General features: G+C 35.5%; 1 protein-coding gene across 1 annotated transcript; it reads right to left on the bottom strand.

Annotated features, from left to right (window-relative positions):
- Window positions 1-778: 778 nt before the first annotated feature.
- On the bottom strand, window positions 779-14,264 carry LOC144964304 (2-amino-3-carboxymuconate-6-semialdehyde decarboxylase-like). Its single transcript, XM_078898399.1, has 10 exons — window positions 13,919-14,264; window positions 13,153-13,294; window positions 11,823-11,872; window positions 9,485-9,644; window positions 8,283-8,359; window positions 7,400-7,493; window positions 6,453-6,548; window positions 5,219-5,391; window positions 3,552-3,650; window positions 779-1,173 (listed from the first exon to the last, which is right to left on the bottom strand). The coding sequence occupies exons 1-10, from the start codon at window positions 13,973-13,975 to the stop codon at window positions 1,045-1,047; spliced, it is 1,077 nt and encodes a 358-aa protein (XP_078754525.1). The 5' UTR covers window positions 13,976-14,264; the 3' UTR covers window positions 779-1,044.
- Window positions 14,265-17,784: the final 3,520 nt, after the last annotated feature.

Genomic DNA, 17,784 nt, shown 5'->3' with positions numbered 1-17,784 from the left:
TAGTTAAGCTTGGAAAAGGCTCTTTACTCACAATCTAATGTAAAATGAGTACCTGGCAGTTAAAAAGTGTTGTCTCTGTTGGAAATAAATTGTAATATCGCCTAAAAAGGCATCATGTCTTGTTCTACATGTTACGTGATGCTGTTGGTCAGGGACCCTTTGTAAGCGCTTTGAGCATGTTTAGTGGATAGTGCGCTCTATAAAAGCTCAATTTTTTTTTTACAGAGCATCTTCTTTTCTCTCCATTGTTGTTTTGAATGTATAAAGTAAGCCTTTGAGTGCGCTCCTCTTATAAGGATCCTGTGATTGTGTCTGGATGAGACTTTTAGGTGATCTCAAACTAAGTACATTGGTGGTCTGCTTTTGGAATCTACATCTCTTCCCTACTTGTTTCATTTTCCTTTGTCTTTCTTTTTCTTGTGTTCTTTAAATTTTAATTTTGGAATTTTTTGGTATATCCCATTTTCTTCCCTTTCACTGGCGTTGAAATGACCTAAATGCGTCGCAAGCGCCGTAAAATCCTTGAAAACAAAAAAATAAACAAACTTACCGTCCCCCAGTAAGCGGCTTCAGCAGGGTTGAAAATTTGACGGTTTTATTGCCAAAGCACTATAACTTGGCATAGATATAGAGGGATTTAAGTTTAAGAAGAAGCAAGACTTTATATTCCAGGCCCAAATGATCAATTCAAGAGCCCCCTCTCAGACAAAATCAATACACAAATTCATGAAGGGAAAGTACATGACACCTTCAGTAAATAATGAAACGAAGAACAAAATTTTATCATGGAGGCATTTAATATAATATTATTTACATTATTTCCACAAGTTCAACAATGATTTTAAAGGAAACAAGAGGTTTAATCTGCTTTAATCATGATCTTATTTGCATTTAATTATCAAATATACTGTCTAATGCTCTAGACCTGATTAAAACACAATTCTTAATGAATAAAATCATTTCATTTAAAGACAAGTTTCATAATGGAAGTCATTACTGTTTATCATAAGTACATTCAAGAAAAGAAGAAAAACCATTTGTACATTAAGACACTCTCATCTTTTTTTCTGCATTAGAAGCTGCTTTTGACGTTTCGCCTGAAGAACTGCTTGGCAAATATAAGGAAGGATCCAGACCGAGGAGCTCCATTGCGTTGCCAAACAAGATCTTATTCTGAAGATAAAAGAGTTGAAAGTAATATCAAGGGTGGTGGATCTTAATATATTATATGTACAGGGTAGCGAGGGGTGGTTGGATGGGAGCATCACCCTTGAATCATATACCTATGATGTTCTCATGGGTGTACGATCCGATAGGCGGGTGGTTGGATGGGAGCATCACCCTTGAATCATATACCTATGATGTTCGCATGGGTGTACGATCCGATAGGCGGGTGGTTGGATGGGAGCATCACCCTTGAATCATATACCTATGATGTTCGCATGGGTGTACGATCCGATAGGCGGGTGGTTGGATGGGAGCATCACCCTTGAATCATATACCTATGATGTTCGCATGGGTGTACGATCCGATAGGCGGGTGGTTGGATGGGAGCATCACCCTTGAATCATATACCTATGATGTTCGCATGGGTGTACGATCCGATAGGCGGGTGGTTGGATGGGAGCATCACCCTTGAATCATATACCTATGATGTTCGCATGGGTGTACGATCCGATAGGCGGGTGGTTGGATGGGAGCATCACCCTTGAATCATATACCTATGATGTTCGCATGGGTGTACGATCCGATAGGCGGGTGGTTGGATGGGAGCATCACCCTTGAATCATATACCTATGATGTTCGCATGGGTGTACGATCCGATAGGCGGGTGGTTGGATGGGAGCATCACCCTTGAATCATATACCTATGATGTTCGCATGGGTGTACGATCCGATAGGCGGGTGGTTGGATGGGAGCATCACCCTTGAATCATATACCTATGATGTTCGCATGGGTGTACGATCCGATAGGCGGGTGGTTGGATGGGAGCATCACCCTTGAATCATATACCTATGATGTTCGCAGGCGACGATGGGGTTGGAGGATCACCTGAATCATACCTATGATTCGCAGGTACGATCGATAGGCGGGTGGTTGGATGGGAGCATCACCCTTGAATCATATACCTATGATGTTCGCATGGGTGTACGATCCGATAGGCGGGTGGTTGGATGGGAGCATCACCCTTGAATCATATACCTATGATGTTCGCATGGGTGTACGATCCGATAGGCGGGTGGTTGGATGGGAGCATCACCCTTGAATCATATACCTATGATGTTCGCATGGGTGTACGATCCGATAGGCGGGTGGTTGGATGGGAGCATCACCCTTGAATCATATACCTATGATGTTCGCATGGGTGTACGATCCGATAGGCGGGTGGTTGGATGGGAGCATCACCCTTGAATCATATACCTATGATGTTCGCATGGGTGTACGATCCGATAGGCGGGTGGTTGGATGGGAGCATCACCCTTGAATCATATACCTATGATGTTCGCATGGGTGTACGATCCGATAGGCGGGTGGTTGGATGGGAGCATCACCCTTGAATCATATACCTATGATGTTCGCATGGGTGTACGATCCGATAGGCGGGTGGTTGGATGGGAGCATCACCCTTGAATCATATACCTATGATGTTCGCATGGGTATACGATCCGATAGTGATGTCGTTTCTTCTTCTCTTTACTAGCCTATTCTGCTTCTTTGGTTTGTGATTGTATTTTTGACAGGGGATATTTTTTTTTCTGTAAATATTCTGCCTGTTTGTTCTTGGTTATTTATAATTTAGCTTATGATATCTTTAGGTTATGATTTTGATTTACATTTGTACTATTTTTGTTAGATTGCTTGTTTTTTTGTTTCAGCGGTCTCTCATATAACCTCAATTGTGTTGGAAGAGACCTAAAGCAACAAACAAACAAACAAAAATTAATGACAACTGAATAGTTTAAATAAAGGAAAGAATAGAAATAGGTCATTATCACGATCCATTGACTTTTTATGAAAGAGATCATCATATTTCATCACCAGTAACTTTTCGTTTGTCTTTAGTTTATGCCCACACATCTAGCATTGAGCTGTGCTGGAGTGAATAGAGGATAAAGATTGCATTGAATTGAAGCAAGGTTCCATATTGCATGTGGTGGGGTGATTTTGAAGAGCATTTATCATTAGCCTATTTGTTGAAAGTCGAGTGATATCTGGATTTTACCGGTACTGGTATTGGTCTCTAGAAATGATGGTTGTGCCAGGGATAGATTTCACTGCTGACCTCGAGGTTCTGATCAATTACGAAACATGGGATATAATTGAACAATAAATTAGCCCTTTTATTATCTGTTACTTTAAGCATATTTTAACTCACAGCAAGGTCCCAGGTTTGAGAACTTTTACCAAAACGAGGGTCATTTAAATCGATGGATATTTGAAGGACGAGTTTTCTGGCATAATTATTAATTACCTGTCCTTCCAGAGTACAGCAATTAATTGGTTAAGTAGGACTACAGCACATTCAGAACTTTCAAAAAAATTCAACTTACCTTCTGCTCGGTGGTCAAATCATTCATGGACTCCACAAGCTTACCAGGGTGATGTTCTCCCAGAGGGAAAGGATAATCACTCCCCAACACCACACGATTCTGGATAATTGAAATAAGGAAAGTCATGATAATGGAGAAGAAAACAATTTTATTAAAAGTTTATTTCACATTTTTAAATACAATATTCACTGGTTTCTAGCAAGCACTCAGGAGAAGCCAAAAAGGTGTGCTAGATCCAAGCGTGCTGAAATCTGATGCTTATCGGTGGTAGTGACTTATTACATAGATAAAATTTAGTCACCCAGCTACAGGATGCGGTACTGCAGGGTGTGCTAGAATCTTGTAAGTACTCTATATACTTTGCCGATTCCACTGATAGATATATTTTCATGCCTAAAATTTCAAAACTATAGAATTAAATCACGCTTTAAAACTGGCTTATAAATATAAGTTTTAATTTAAGATTTTTTACAAGATAGTCGAGTGAAAATTTTTAATTAAAACGGGTGTTTATAACCCAATAAATGCGACTTAATCTAATTATTACACACTTCTCCTCTATAACATTTCATAAAACAAGGACGTCTTTAAAATCAAGAACAATAAAGGCAAAACAATTGAATTTTGACTTGACTGTGGGTCATGGAGTAGGCTTTCACTTGTGATCTCTGAAGTTGTGTAATTACGTCCTTAATAAAGAATATGGATATAATATATCTGTAATAGAAAACCTACAAATCTGCAGCAAAACACATGCACATTTTTATAAATACACAGACATTTACATCTGATGTGAATTGAACTTTAGTACAGTCAGTTGCACTTTTACCTAATCACTTTCATTACTTCAGGTTCCAAACTCTTCTTTTAAAAGGTATGGGCTCCAAGTCCTCCATTCTAACTTATTGAATAATTCGTTTGCTCTTGTAGGGTCAAAGGATGATAATATGAGCAAAAATACTCAACAACGTTATAACTATGGACTAATTTTGTATCATACTGAGTGTATGGAATGGGAAAGATTACAATGTTGCTTCTATTGTAAGCGGGGGGTTCCAATAGCTCAGTTGGTAGAGCACTCGCTTCATATGCAAATGGACTGAGACTGACTTGAACCTTCAGACTTATTTTAATCATGTATAACCACAGTATGGCTACACCACGCAACACACAATCCACATCATTATAGAGCTTATGCTGTCAATTTAATTTCAATAACTTTTTTTTTTTGTTAGTTTGGAAATGATGAGGGGATTGTCTCATTTGATCCAAGTGTTATGGATAAATGAGAAAGATTTTAAAAATAAATAAATAAATAAATAAATTGAAGTATCAAACTAGCCTTCCCGGGAACCACTGCAGCCAACATTTGTGCAACAAAACTGTCTACATGAACAGCAAGCAAATAATGGCAATCCACATTGTGATAGAGCTTATTCTGTCAATTTAATGTTAATAATCGTTTGGCTAACTGTTTTTGTTAGTTTGGAAATAATGAGGGAATTGTCTCATTTGATCCAAGTGTTATGGATAAATGAGATAGATCTTAAATAAAAATAAATAAATTGAAGTATCAAACTAGCCTCCGGGAACCACTGCAGCCAACGTTTGTGCAACACAACTGTCTACATGCACAGTGTCAAATACGTTGGACATCAAAGACATACCTCTCCCATAACATTCATCAGTAAATGAAGCGAATTGGCATCATGCACGAGGCTATCTGTGTAAATACGGCCAAGGTATTCTCGAGGATTAACAGTATTTTCTGTGGCACATAAGTCGGGTCTAACATTGAATCCATGTTCAATTCTACCAACGGTAAATGGAAAAGCTCCACCTGAAAACAAAATAAAGAAATTAAAAAACCATGATAAAGATAGTGGAACTTCGGTATAAAAGTGACGGTGGGACCAGATTAAATTCCCTGTTATAGAATATCAAGGGAAATAACCCAAATTGTCTAAATCACCATTTAAAATATACTAGCTATGCAGTAAGTAGCCTACACACACACACACATATATATATACACACAGAGCATTCATGAACTAGGCCTAGCTTATCTCTCAGTTGCCTTTAGTTGTAAGTTTACCGTAGGCTAATACTAATACATTGTATTTGGAGATATTGAGCGGGTTTCACACCCCTGTTATTACCCATTAGGCTCATAGAAGTTCTGCTATAGCTGGTATACTTTACTAAATGTAAAACGGGAGAAAAAAAAACAGGGGATTTTAAAGACCCTGATATAACTGCTATACATCAGTTCCACTGTAATAATAATTAGTAATTGTGGTCTGTTGGATTTTATCCAAAGTTCAAAGTGGTCAGTTAGCTTATATTGTTAATGGACCAATAGTATAGGGAATGCTTATCAAAAGAAAACAAAATTGGTGGACATTGCAAAGAATAGAGCTTTTAAATTTAATGTAAAAGTCTATACATTAATGGTACATGACCTGAAAGGAAAGTCCACATTTTCAGTTATTGACTTTTAACTCAATATAACACGAGGTAAAAAGTAAATAAACAGAATGTAGTAGTCTGAATCTGAATGTTACTCAAAGTCGACACAATTCTGAGTATTTGTATTCGAGTTGTTGAATGTGACAGCCATTGTTGGTGTTAAGGCTGAAGAATTTTGATAATTTTCATTTGATTGTTTCTAAATATGCTGTGTTAACACGTGATTCGGGAACAGCATTCCAGTCTTTGATAGTGCGGGGTGCAAATGAATGTTTGAAGATATTTGAGTTTGTAGATTGGTGTTTTATTGTCTTTGAGTGGGTTTTTCTCTGAATGTGCGAATTTCATTGTATGTGTGGTTGTTCTCGTGAGATAGCCGTCATTTTGTTTGTAGTAACAAAGGGGGGGAAAAAGTTAATTTAAGTGATTTACCTCCATGTGCAAAACACACTTTGAGTTTTGGAAACTTTTCCAAAACACCTCCAAATACCATTGAACAAATAGCCAAAGTTGTCTCTGCTGGCATACCTGGGAATGACAATGATAATGATTAGAAAAATAGTTTGTGTGTGTGTTGAACCAGTGACCTCAGGATAGGGAGAGAAGGCTCTAATAAAAAGACTAGGATTAAAACCAATCTTGATCGAGGATAGCTCATACAGTAGAGTCACGCTCTCCCCGGCAAGGTGGAGTTGCCATACCAGTAAGGTCACGGGTTCAAGCCCCCATCGCCACCGCGAAATTTTTATTCTCTATTATCTTCTGGCACTTTCCTACTCACTTCATTTCTTGTGACAAGAAAAATAGGCTATGGAAAAGCTGGATAGCTTAGTCAGTTGTGTGACCACTCGCTATTCTTTCTCTCCCGGCCAGGTGGAGGGTGTCATGTAAATTGGATCCCGAGTTTGGCACTGACCCAGTGACTTTTTATTCTCTATTTTCATCTGGCACTTCTTCATACCCTATTTATCTCATCATTATTGATACAAGTGCTGCTCCACACTTTTTCCTGAATGATTTGGATTATAGTGATTGATTAATATTACTCCTTACTCTAGTTTCAACAATTTTTTTAAAAATCTCCGATTGATGATTTATTGATTATGCTTTATAAGGTTTTAACTATAGATCACACCTTAGACTGCATATGATGAAAAATGCTTTGTAAGCCACAAAAAAAAAAAAAAAAAAAAAGAAAGGGAATAATGTGGCAGTTTCTTTGAATAGCTGGGATCACAGTCAAAACACATCCAGTGTCATTCAAATTTCTGAAACCTATAAGTCGTATTTTAATACAGAATTCATAGTCCTTAAGCCAGAGTATTCTGAAGGGCTTTTTATTATATTATCATATCAAACAATCTTCTAACAACTCTTACCGACAAGCCATGGCATCCAATATTTCTTGTAGCGACCACCCAACTCCATGTCCCATGGGTGTACAAAAATGGCACAGTCATGCTCTTCTGCAGCCTGGCATTAAAAAAAAAAGATTTAAAAGAAAATTGGCAACATATCTATCATTCCACTTCAATTGCCAATAGCTATTAAAACAATTGCTACATGGAAAACTTAAGACATTGATTCAGTGCAACCCCCTTTATAATGACATTGTTGGAACCAGAAAAGTATGTCGTTATAGAGAGTTGTCATTGTAGCGGAGCAACCCAAAATAGCATGGGGGGGGGGGGGGGGTCAGATTACTTACCAACCTAAGGTGATAAAAATATTCGGTATAATACCATAACACTAATAAACTGACATACAAGTCTGAATACAGTTTAATCTGCTAAAATAACAATTCAAAGAGAATTCGTTATCTGTGTTTGTTTACATATATTTTGAGAATAAGTGAATTAAAAAAAAATAAAAAAATCAAGGGATGCTCCTCATTCATGCGATTTTTATCGCAATATTTCATATGATGAGGTGAAAAGTTAGACCTTGCAATGGAATAGTGATGGAAATAATAATTACAATGATGTTACAGATTGGTCTGGACTATGTGGGTAACATTAAGGACATACAAATTTCTTTTGATAAAAGAACATGTAGATGGTGAACCGAAAGCAATTCTTTTTTTTGATTATGATGATGGTTTGAAATTCAGGCTTTCAGATTTTCTCAAAAGAAAGAAAAAAAAAAAAAAAGACATTTCCCAGTTCTTAGTTTCTTCAACTTTTTGTCCTGGCTGTTTTCCTTTCAATCTGATTTTACTGTAACAACAAGAAGAAAAAAAGGTACGGTAATGTAAAAACTTACAGCGAATACTTCTTGTAACTCTGGTGCATCCAAATTCCATTCATTAATGTGAGAACCGATTTGAACCCCAGGAAATCCTTCATAAAGAAAAAAAGAAATTTAAAAAGTTGAAAAATGTGGCACTGATTATAACATATCATTGAAAAGTTACAAACTAAACTTTTTCAGGATTTTCTTGTTCTTGTAAAAATTTACAAAACTGCAAGAGAAATTTTATCTATCTCAAAATAATTTTAAATTGTATGTATAATTTAAATTATGCAACTTTTGATAAAATTTAAAAGGCACTGACTCAAATCACTGGCCTAACGGCAACTGATAAACCTTTTGACGCGATGGCAAAACATAAGATAAAGGGGCATAGAAGTGATAGTAAGGGTTTGAATCGTTATAACACCCACAAATCCAAGAGCCAAATGTTCTCTTGCCCAATGAGAAATCTACCCCTCTCCTTTCTCTTGTGAAAACGAACAAAATAAAATATGTTCAGAGAATACACAATGGAGACCCATTGTGTCAATTTGGTTTGATGTTGGAGTGAACCAATTAAGGGAAATTGAGTTTAAAGGAAAAATTATCAGAAAAAGAAAGTGATACCAAGCTGCTAGAAGCTAAGTAATTTTTTTAAATGACTATAACAGATTTAAAAAAGAATAAAATACCAAACCAAAACGTTTCTGCTCAAAACCCTTCTTCAGCATATACAAAAAACAAAATGAAATATTCCGTTTTTGGTTTATGCTTTTTTTTTTCAGCCATTGGGCGCAAGAGGCAACCGCAAGTGATTGCCAATGTTCTTGGTCTTTCACTGCATGGGTTGCCATCTGCAAGCTGAGGCCCTGGATTTTTAGTTCTCTCTGTATACTTATTCTCCAGATTTCCTTTTTACCTGTGGAGTAATGCTGTTCTTAGAATACACTCCACTAGCATCCTACAGACACATGACTGAGCCAACTCCAATGTCTGGTTCTGATGGTGTCTGTAATTGTGCCCATCCCTATTTTCCGTAAGAGATCCTCATTTTTTATGAGAATAAATTCTAAGGATTCTTTGCAGGCATTTGGTCTGGAACACTTCTAATTTCTGTTCTGTTGTACTATTCTGAACAATACAGCTAAAGCTACACTGAGGACAAAACTTTAAAAAGATGTAAATGAAAAAATAAAAAATCATAAGGAGGTCAGCAGTCTGGTGCTTCTTACCGAGTGTCTTTCTACAACGGATAAGTTCTCTCACAGCTAGTTCTGGTGCTTGCATGGGTAATGTCCCGAGCCCAACAAATCGAGTGGGATGAGTCTTAACAAATGTTGCCAAATTGTCATTCAATATCTGGCACAGGTCTAGGGTGTCTTTGGGTTCCGCCTGTATAAGAATCATAACAATAAAAAAAGCTGTGAAAGGAGTGGTTAAGATCAATCAAAATAGCATGTGTCTAATCCTATCTTTAAAATGCATTGCCTGAGGAATAAAATATATGGACTTGACCAGCTACAAAGCATCTTCAATGTTTGTGAATTAATACTTCAGACAAGAGTCATAAACAGCATATGTTGAAGCAAAGCATACTGCATACATTCTCTAGTGATAATAAAAGAGATTAAGAGCCTTGGCTAAAATGTTGTGAGATATAAAATAACAATGCAAGCGGTTTTCATGTGAAGGGAACATATTTGTTGTGTGTTCTGGTTTGTTGTTGTTGTTCCCAGCTGTGTTGTTGTGAACTGTTTTATGGATGTGGTTCGTAAGTCTTGTGTGTTGTTTCTTCTTATGTGTTTGTGACCTTGTAACTGACTTATAAAAGCAAATGAATGCGTTCAGTCTTTCTCTCTCTTACTCCTTTGAATTGTGAATACTGACTATCGTTTCTCCTACTACGGACTGATATTTTCTATACCTAGGTATGTGTGCTTAAGGTATTTCGCGTGCCAGGATACATGCCTGAGAGAGCCAGTAGATTGATGCTATTGAGATGCCCCATATATGCGTAATATCGAGATATAAACACAATATGGAGATACCCATCAACATATTCGTATGCAGAGCTGCCAACCCCATCTGATGAGAATGTGTACAATGGGACCTCAAAATGGGGGAGATTTCATAAAAATGGGTACAATCCTGAAATCAATTTAAACTAACCATTGTGAAAGTAAGAGGAAGGTATACTTATATAAAGTCACACTGCACAAGCTCAATTGCAGCAACAATGATGTTCCCAAGACTAAAATCCAATCCTTTCAGAATTCTACCTCCCAGCATGAAGATCATAATTGGTCAAAAAAATATATGAACATCCACTTGGTCACCAAGGTTTCTCAATAGGCTAGTAATAATATGAATTACAACTAAAGAAAACTGAAGTGACTGTACACTGAAAATGGGTACAATCTTGGGGGAAATGCGTACAAGCATACAATCGCTGAAAATGCGTACAATTCCGCATTTTTTTTGCGGTAGGTTGGCAGCTCTGCGTATGTCTTTGGAGGTTCCTCCTTAGTCTTAGATTAGGTGGCTACGCCCATTTAGATCTCAAAATGGAGAACCCCACTTCGGTGGAGATGTTATTATTTTATTTGATACCATCGTGAATAAGGTCTTAAAAACTATTCACGGCACATGTCATAGTCATCCATGTATTCCTCTTCTTACTTCTTTATAAAAATGAAATGAGCATCACTGTCAATGTGGATTAAATTCATGAAAGTCATTTTTAAGGCTTAGCTCAGTAGCTTCATGCTATCTGGTGGATTGTTCGATACACAGAACGCCCCCCCCCCCCCCCAAAAAAAAAACAAAAAAACTAACAACAACAACAAAAAAACAACAACATTGGAATAGAACACATAAAACATGGTCATTTATGTTAGAAGAAGGAATATCAATTGTTTGCTAATCAAAATTCCTTGCTCATAATTTATTTGGCTTCATTTTATATTGATAAAAAGATATTTCAAATATATTAAAGCCTTTGTACTAAGTTTTTTTTTTACTTTATGGCTAGCCTGCATTTCATCTTAGTGTTGGCATGTAGATATCTGATACTCACTGGAGTAATCTGTTCTCTACTAATAATGAAACAGTCATTTATGGCAAATATTGTGTTAATCCAGTTTTTTAAGTCTCGATTCTTATCTGAGAAATTCTAGTCTAATATTATCTTTTTATTATTCTATGATATTTCTCTATTTGTTTACAGCAGTGACTATTTTTCTTGTAATTATTCAACCCTGACTGTACGAAGATTTCCCTTCACTATACAAATAAACTTATTCAAAGTAGGTTTAAATAAACTGGAAGTTAAAGCGAAAAAGATGGTAGAAGGTGATCCGGGAATGTGTGCATTTTTTTATATCTTTCGCAGAACTTTATAAAAATCACCACAACTGCCCAACCTAAAAAAAATAAATTCTCTTCATTTGGCTGATGTACATGTAATGATTTAATTATTTAATACAAGAGAGCTATGACTGAAAACAATGAGCAAGGCCTCTAATCTTAACTTAGACGGAGTGAAAAATAAAAGCAATATTTTCAACTTACCCAATAGCTAAACATTACTGGCACTGTTGACAAGACCTGCACATCAACACCTGAAGTCAGAATCATAAAAATAAAACCCAAAAAATTATGGTTACTTGCACTTTTGTAATAAATGAGAGAGAGAGAGAGAGAGAGAGAGAGAGAGAGAGAGAGAGAGAGAGAGAGAGAGAGAGAGAGAGAGAGAGAGAGAGAGAGAGAGAGAGTGGGAGAGAGAGAGAGAGGGAGTGTGAGAGAGAGAGAGAGAGAGAGAGAGAGAGAGAGAGAGAGAGAGAGAGAGAGAGAGAGAGAGAGAAAGAGGAGAGAGAGAATCAAGTGCAAACTGCTTAAAGTCAACACCTCTGGACTTTAAAACTTTGATGCTCTTTTCGAAATTCAAGTTTGCGGGATATCAACAATTTGTGTGCATGCAATATATTGTGTCTCTTATTGATTAGGACGAGGCTGTCTTCTGCAATTGTATTGGACATCAATGTTTTGCCATATTCACATACTTCTCTCAGTTTTATTTTTTTTCTTTTCCATTTGTATTATTTTTTATTTATTTCAATTTTTCATTGTGTCATCATGGTTAATACACAAAAGCAATTCTCATCAGTGCAGAGGCCTTATCAGAATTTTTTTTTTTAAAATCATTATTGAATATTACTGTTTTGTGATTACGTGCATGTGTATGTATGTGTTTTTTATTTCATCTAGTGGCCATTGCATTGATGAGAATTGACAGTTTATGGTTGCCATCTGAGTGAAATTAATCTCAAATAATATGATTTGAGGCACACTGGCAAAACTCTCGCAAGTCTCACAGCACACTGACTGTATTAAAACGTTGATGAAAAAAAAAAAATAACGACACAATTTCGAGAAAAAGTCTGTAATTGAGATAGTCGAATGAACATTGATTTTTAAAAAAAAGACAAAATAAAGCTATAAAAATTGTAAAAAGCACCTACTAACAAGATTCAAACATTCTTGAAAAACAAAGAGCTTTTATATAGCGCAATATCCATTAAACATGATCAAAGTGCTTTACAAAGGATCACCTGAAGAACAGCAACACTAAACCTATAGAATAAGACATGATGCCTGTTAAGCGATATTACATTTTTTTCAACAGAGACAGCACTGTTAACGTCCAGGTACTCATTTTACACCTGAGTATGGTGAGAGAATGTGAGTAAAGAGACTTTTCCAAGGACTCAACTATGCGCCGAGTGAGGCTTGAACTAAGGACCTTCTGATCCAAAAGCGAGTGTCATACCACAAGACCACATAGCCGCAAGCGTCACTTGGTGCCTGTTCTTATTTATTCAATACAAATGAATAACCTTACCTGTCTCATTCATTTCTTTTATTCTTGTCTCAGCAGACCAACAGTTGTCTTCAATCTCTCTGAACAACGCTCCATCTTTCATCATGCGAGCTTTTCCTGCACAATGATGGTGTAGTTGGATCCATCCGCTGTAACCATAACGCTGAAAAATAATTTTAAAAGCATATACATAAGCATCACATCATACATGTACATAACCTGCTCTGAGATGTCAGTCTTTTTCAGACATGTCAATCATTTTGTTATTTGTAATGTTTTATTTCAGTGATTGCATAACTTTTTTAGTTTTAGGAAAAAAGAAAACAACAAACAAACGTGAAGCAATGGCATCAAACAGCTTTCAGAAGTTTGAGGATTTCAGAGATCGTCTAAGTCTATGTCGGCAGCAGATTTTTTAATGGTTTTGATGTTTATGAAGCTTTGGGATAAGTTGGGGTGGGGTGAGATCGTCAATATTTTGTTTCTACTGTCAACAGAGTAAGAAGCACTACTTCATAGCGTTGATTGTCTTGAAAGAATTGTCTAGACTTATCTATCAAGTTATATAGTCTTCTAGTCGGAGGCGTATCAGCACTGTCTTGTGTATCAGTACCAGTATCGGGTCGGGTATGGTTATGTCAGCTGTCTTCATTCTGAAGTAAAATGATGATGCAACTAGATAGATATCTTGGATTATTAATCTTTTGTCTGGGATGGCGACAAAAAAAAAAAAAAAAAAAAGAGTGAGTTTTTCTAGAATAACTTATAAAGAAAAAAAGCATCAAACCTCTTTTAAATCTGGCCAGTTTTCTGGTAGAATATGTGTATGAAAGTCGATTTTCATCCTAAGACTACGACACTGGCACGATGGTGGATCCTCAAGTTGAAATATGGGTCAATCAAGTTCGAGAGAAAATTCACAATCCTAACTCAATATAATTCAGTGTTAACATTACATAGATTCAGCCGTTCGACTTGGTCTTTATCTAAATCAATGATGACACTAAGATAGCAAAATTTGATGTTTACGATGTATACACTTTTTGTTGTTGTTGTTGAAAAAATCAGTCAGTGAAAAAGAGACTGAAGTCAGTTGTGTCAGGAGTAGTGAGTAGTGAGTAGTGAGGCAGTGTGGCAAGCGGAAGGTAACCCTGAGGTCAAGGCCATTGGAGGTGTGTCCTATTTAAACCAATCAGAATTGATAAGGAAATGGTTCGAAGGTTACTAATGTCACTGTAAACAGACTTTTATCTCTTTATTTGTGGCAACGATGTAAGGAACGTAGTTGACGTCACTCCACCCTTTGTAATTATTTATAGACAACATGTTAGCGATAAGTTCTCAGTTGTGTTGGTATGCTTAATTTGGCTTGCGAATGTTGTACGTAAACGCATAGCATCAATTACGTAACGTCTGTCTTGTTTCCACAACATATTAATTATTATTATTATTATTATTATTATTATTATTATTATTATTATTATTATTATTATTATTGTTATTATTACTATTATTATTATTATTATTATTATATTATTATTATTATTATTATTATTATTATTATTATTATTATTATTATTATTATCTAGTAGTAGTAGTAGTAGTAGTAGTAGTAGTAGTAGTAGTAGTAGTAGTAGTAGTATTAGTAGTAGTGGTAGATTATTATTATTATTATTATTATTATTATTATTATTATTATTATTATTATTATTATTATTATCATTATTGTTATTATTGTTATTATTATTATTATTATTATTATTATTATTATTATTATTATTATTATTATTAATGATAATAATACTATAATAATAATATAATAATAATAATAATAATAATAATAATAATAATAATAATAATAATAATAATAATAATAATAATAATAATAATAATAATTTAAAACATAATAATGACAATAGTACGACATTCACGTATTTGCATGTCTGATAACCCACCTTATTATGGGCTCAAAGCTGTAATGAAAATCTAAAAAAAAAACAAAAAAAAAAAAACAAAAAAAAAAAAAAAACAAACAAATCCCGCAAAATATTGTTCGTTACAACAATGTTCAATTAGGTCCATAAGTGCGTTCACTTCCCGAAGTCCCAGGTTTGAACGTTTTGGCCAAGATGAAGGTTATTTAAATCGATCGATATTTGAAGGACGAGTTTTCTGGCCAAATTTGTTAAAATAATATGGGTTTTTTCTAGAGTACGACAGAATGGTAGTATAATCTGACATCACACCATTTATGGGTCATCATAGTCTCACCACTATAGAACAGTAAAGTTGGTGCCCCAAACGTAAACAAAGGTCGAGAAGCACATGGCAAACCACATGTTCCTGTCTTGACAGCTCACGTTCCAATGTAAATAATAGAAAGAAAATAACCTTTAAAATTTGGCTGTTAGGTGGCAAAAGAAACACATATTCATAAATACTCGATCATGCATCAAATAATGTCTAGATATGGATATTTTATGGAACAAAAGGTAAAATTTATCAAAAGTTACGTCTATCTATTTTTAGACCAGAGCAAATTATTGCGCTGGTATGAACAAAACGAGAATTATTCGGAGCCTGATTTTCATAATAATTTAGTCTTATATTATTATTTCTGCAACTGTTAGATTTTATGTAAACATATTTTCAATACAGAAAGTGTATTGCCTACAACTCAAACTACAAAATTGGGAGACCTATATTGTGCGTAAATTATTCCGGTCCCTAACGGAAATCACTAGCAACTTATTGTTTACGTTTGGGGCACCAACTTTACTGTTCTATATATTACCTTTTGGAATCGATGGATACTATAAATCGATAAATTAAGTAATCCCCAAATGGATAAAAAGAAGTCCTTCAGGGACATTAAGCCCATGGAGCCGGAGTTTATCCCATTTTCTATAGCCCGAAACGGAAAATAGCAATACATTGCTTGTTACCCTTTAAATAGGACTCTATTCTAGCACAAAGTACTTTCCAACCGATCTAACAGACCCAGCTACCCAATTACTGCTGGGTGGACAAGGGGATCAGAAAAATAAATTTCGACTGCACTTGGCATCGATTATCGGTGCCTATGTGTGTGTGAAGTGAGTGCTCTACCAACTGAGCTATCAGGGGCCCCCTGTCGAATGGATGGATATAAGCAGATAAACACTTGCATAACGTATGCATTGAAAGGGTTATCCCTTATCACTACTTCGGCCTCTTTTATCACACTGTACCAACGACAGCCATGTACGATACGATAACATTCATCGATTTCGATAGGATTTATTTAAAAATCGATATGACCAACGTCAACAAATCAACCTTTCTTTTTGTCATTTTTGTAACTAAATCACAGAACCCCCCCCCCCCCCCTTCCCCCATCTATCTAATAGGTGCTGTGAAATATATTAAAAACGGATGATATTAATGTCTATATCGTAGTCCGGTTTAGAGTTATAACCAGCGACATCTATATAGTACTACTATAAATAAACTCTGGTTAAAACCCTTTCAGAGGAAAAATAATTTTAATAACTACATTTTGCCCGTTTGCTTATCTCAACATTTAAATAGAATCATTTCTGTTGTTTTTTAATGCTGTTATAATTTTACAATGCTTTATTTATTTATTTGTTTATTTATTTATTTATTTATTTACTTATTTATTTATTTATTTAAATCTATTTATTTTTCGGTTTATTTATTTATTTTTTTATCTATTTATTTATTTTTCAGTTTATTTATTTATCTATTTATATCACAAGCCACATGAGCCGAATGTCAATTTCAAACAGTACAATGTGCCTGTCATGTCGAACTCTTAGAATGTACACCTACTCATATTTTGCACCATAGTCCATTGTGGTAAAATGAGTGATTTTCGTACCGACCCACGGACAAAAAGCCCCATCAGATTGTTGGCCGTCATTGTTACCCATTTATTTTTTATCACTAATCATAATAAATGTCGCTTGACTTTGTGTCAATACGAGACGTGGAGCAGAAACACCGAAGCCACGAATTAAGTCTTTGTTATAACAATAATAATATAGCAAAGCTAGTATAAATAGAATGAAGTTAACGTCACTTTGGTCTTTGTAATTAATTGAAAACCTCATTGTTGGAATCAGCTTGAAAAGTGGAGAAAAATTGTCTTTGTCTCATAAAAATCGGTCTAGAAATAACCTTTTTTGTAATAGATTTGATTTTGAAAACAGCTTTCTCAAATTTTATAATTTTATGATAATTTCCTTATTTTCCGGTCGATGTTCTTGATTTATATATCGTTTTTCATTTCTCAATGAGACGAACGCACTGATGTAACTCGATTGATTCAAGAGTTTAAAACACATATTTCGTGTTTTGATTGTGAGTCCAGCCGTACTAAGAATTCACGAGCGTTGAGATATGACGTAACTATACATACAAGACCTCGTTCTCCACGCCACAGTAGGGCTTCCATTCATCGCTTTCGGTCAAACGTGGTCTTTGAAGTTACACAACATATACCGCCTGTGATGCCTGTACATAAATCAAGGGTTGAGCTGACTCATTTTGACAAGCGAGCTATCAAAAGAGCAATCGTTGATTGGTCAAAAACTCAGAATTTCATATAAGGACACAAGTTCTGGAAAGCGATACCCACCCACCTGTCAG

Source organism: Berghia stephanieae, chromosome 2, assembly GCF_034508935.2.
Source record: "Berghia stephanieae isolate SIO BIC M18660-M18661 chromosome 2, UCSD_Bste_1.3, whole genome shotgun sequence".
In the NCBI taxonomy this organism is placed as follows: domain Eukaryota; kingdom Metazoa; phylum Mollusca; class Gastropoda; order Nudibranchia; family Aeolidiidae; genus Berghia; species Berghia stephanieae.
This window is presented reverse-complemented; position numbering and strand designations above follow the sequence as displayed.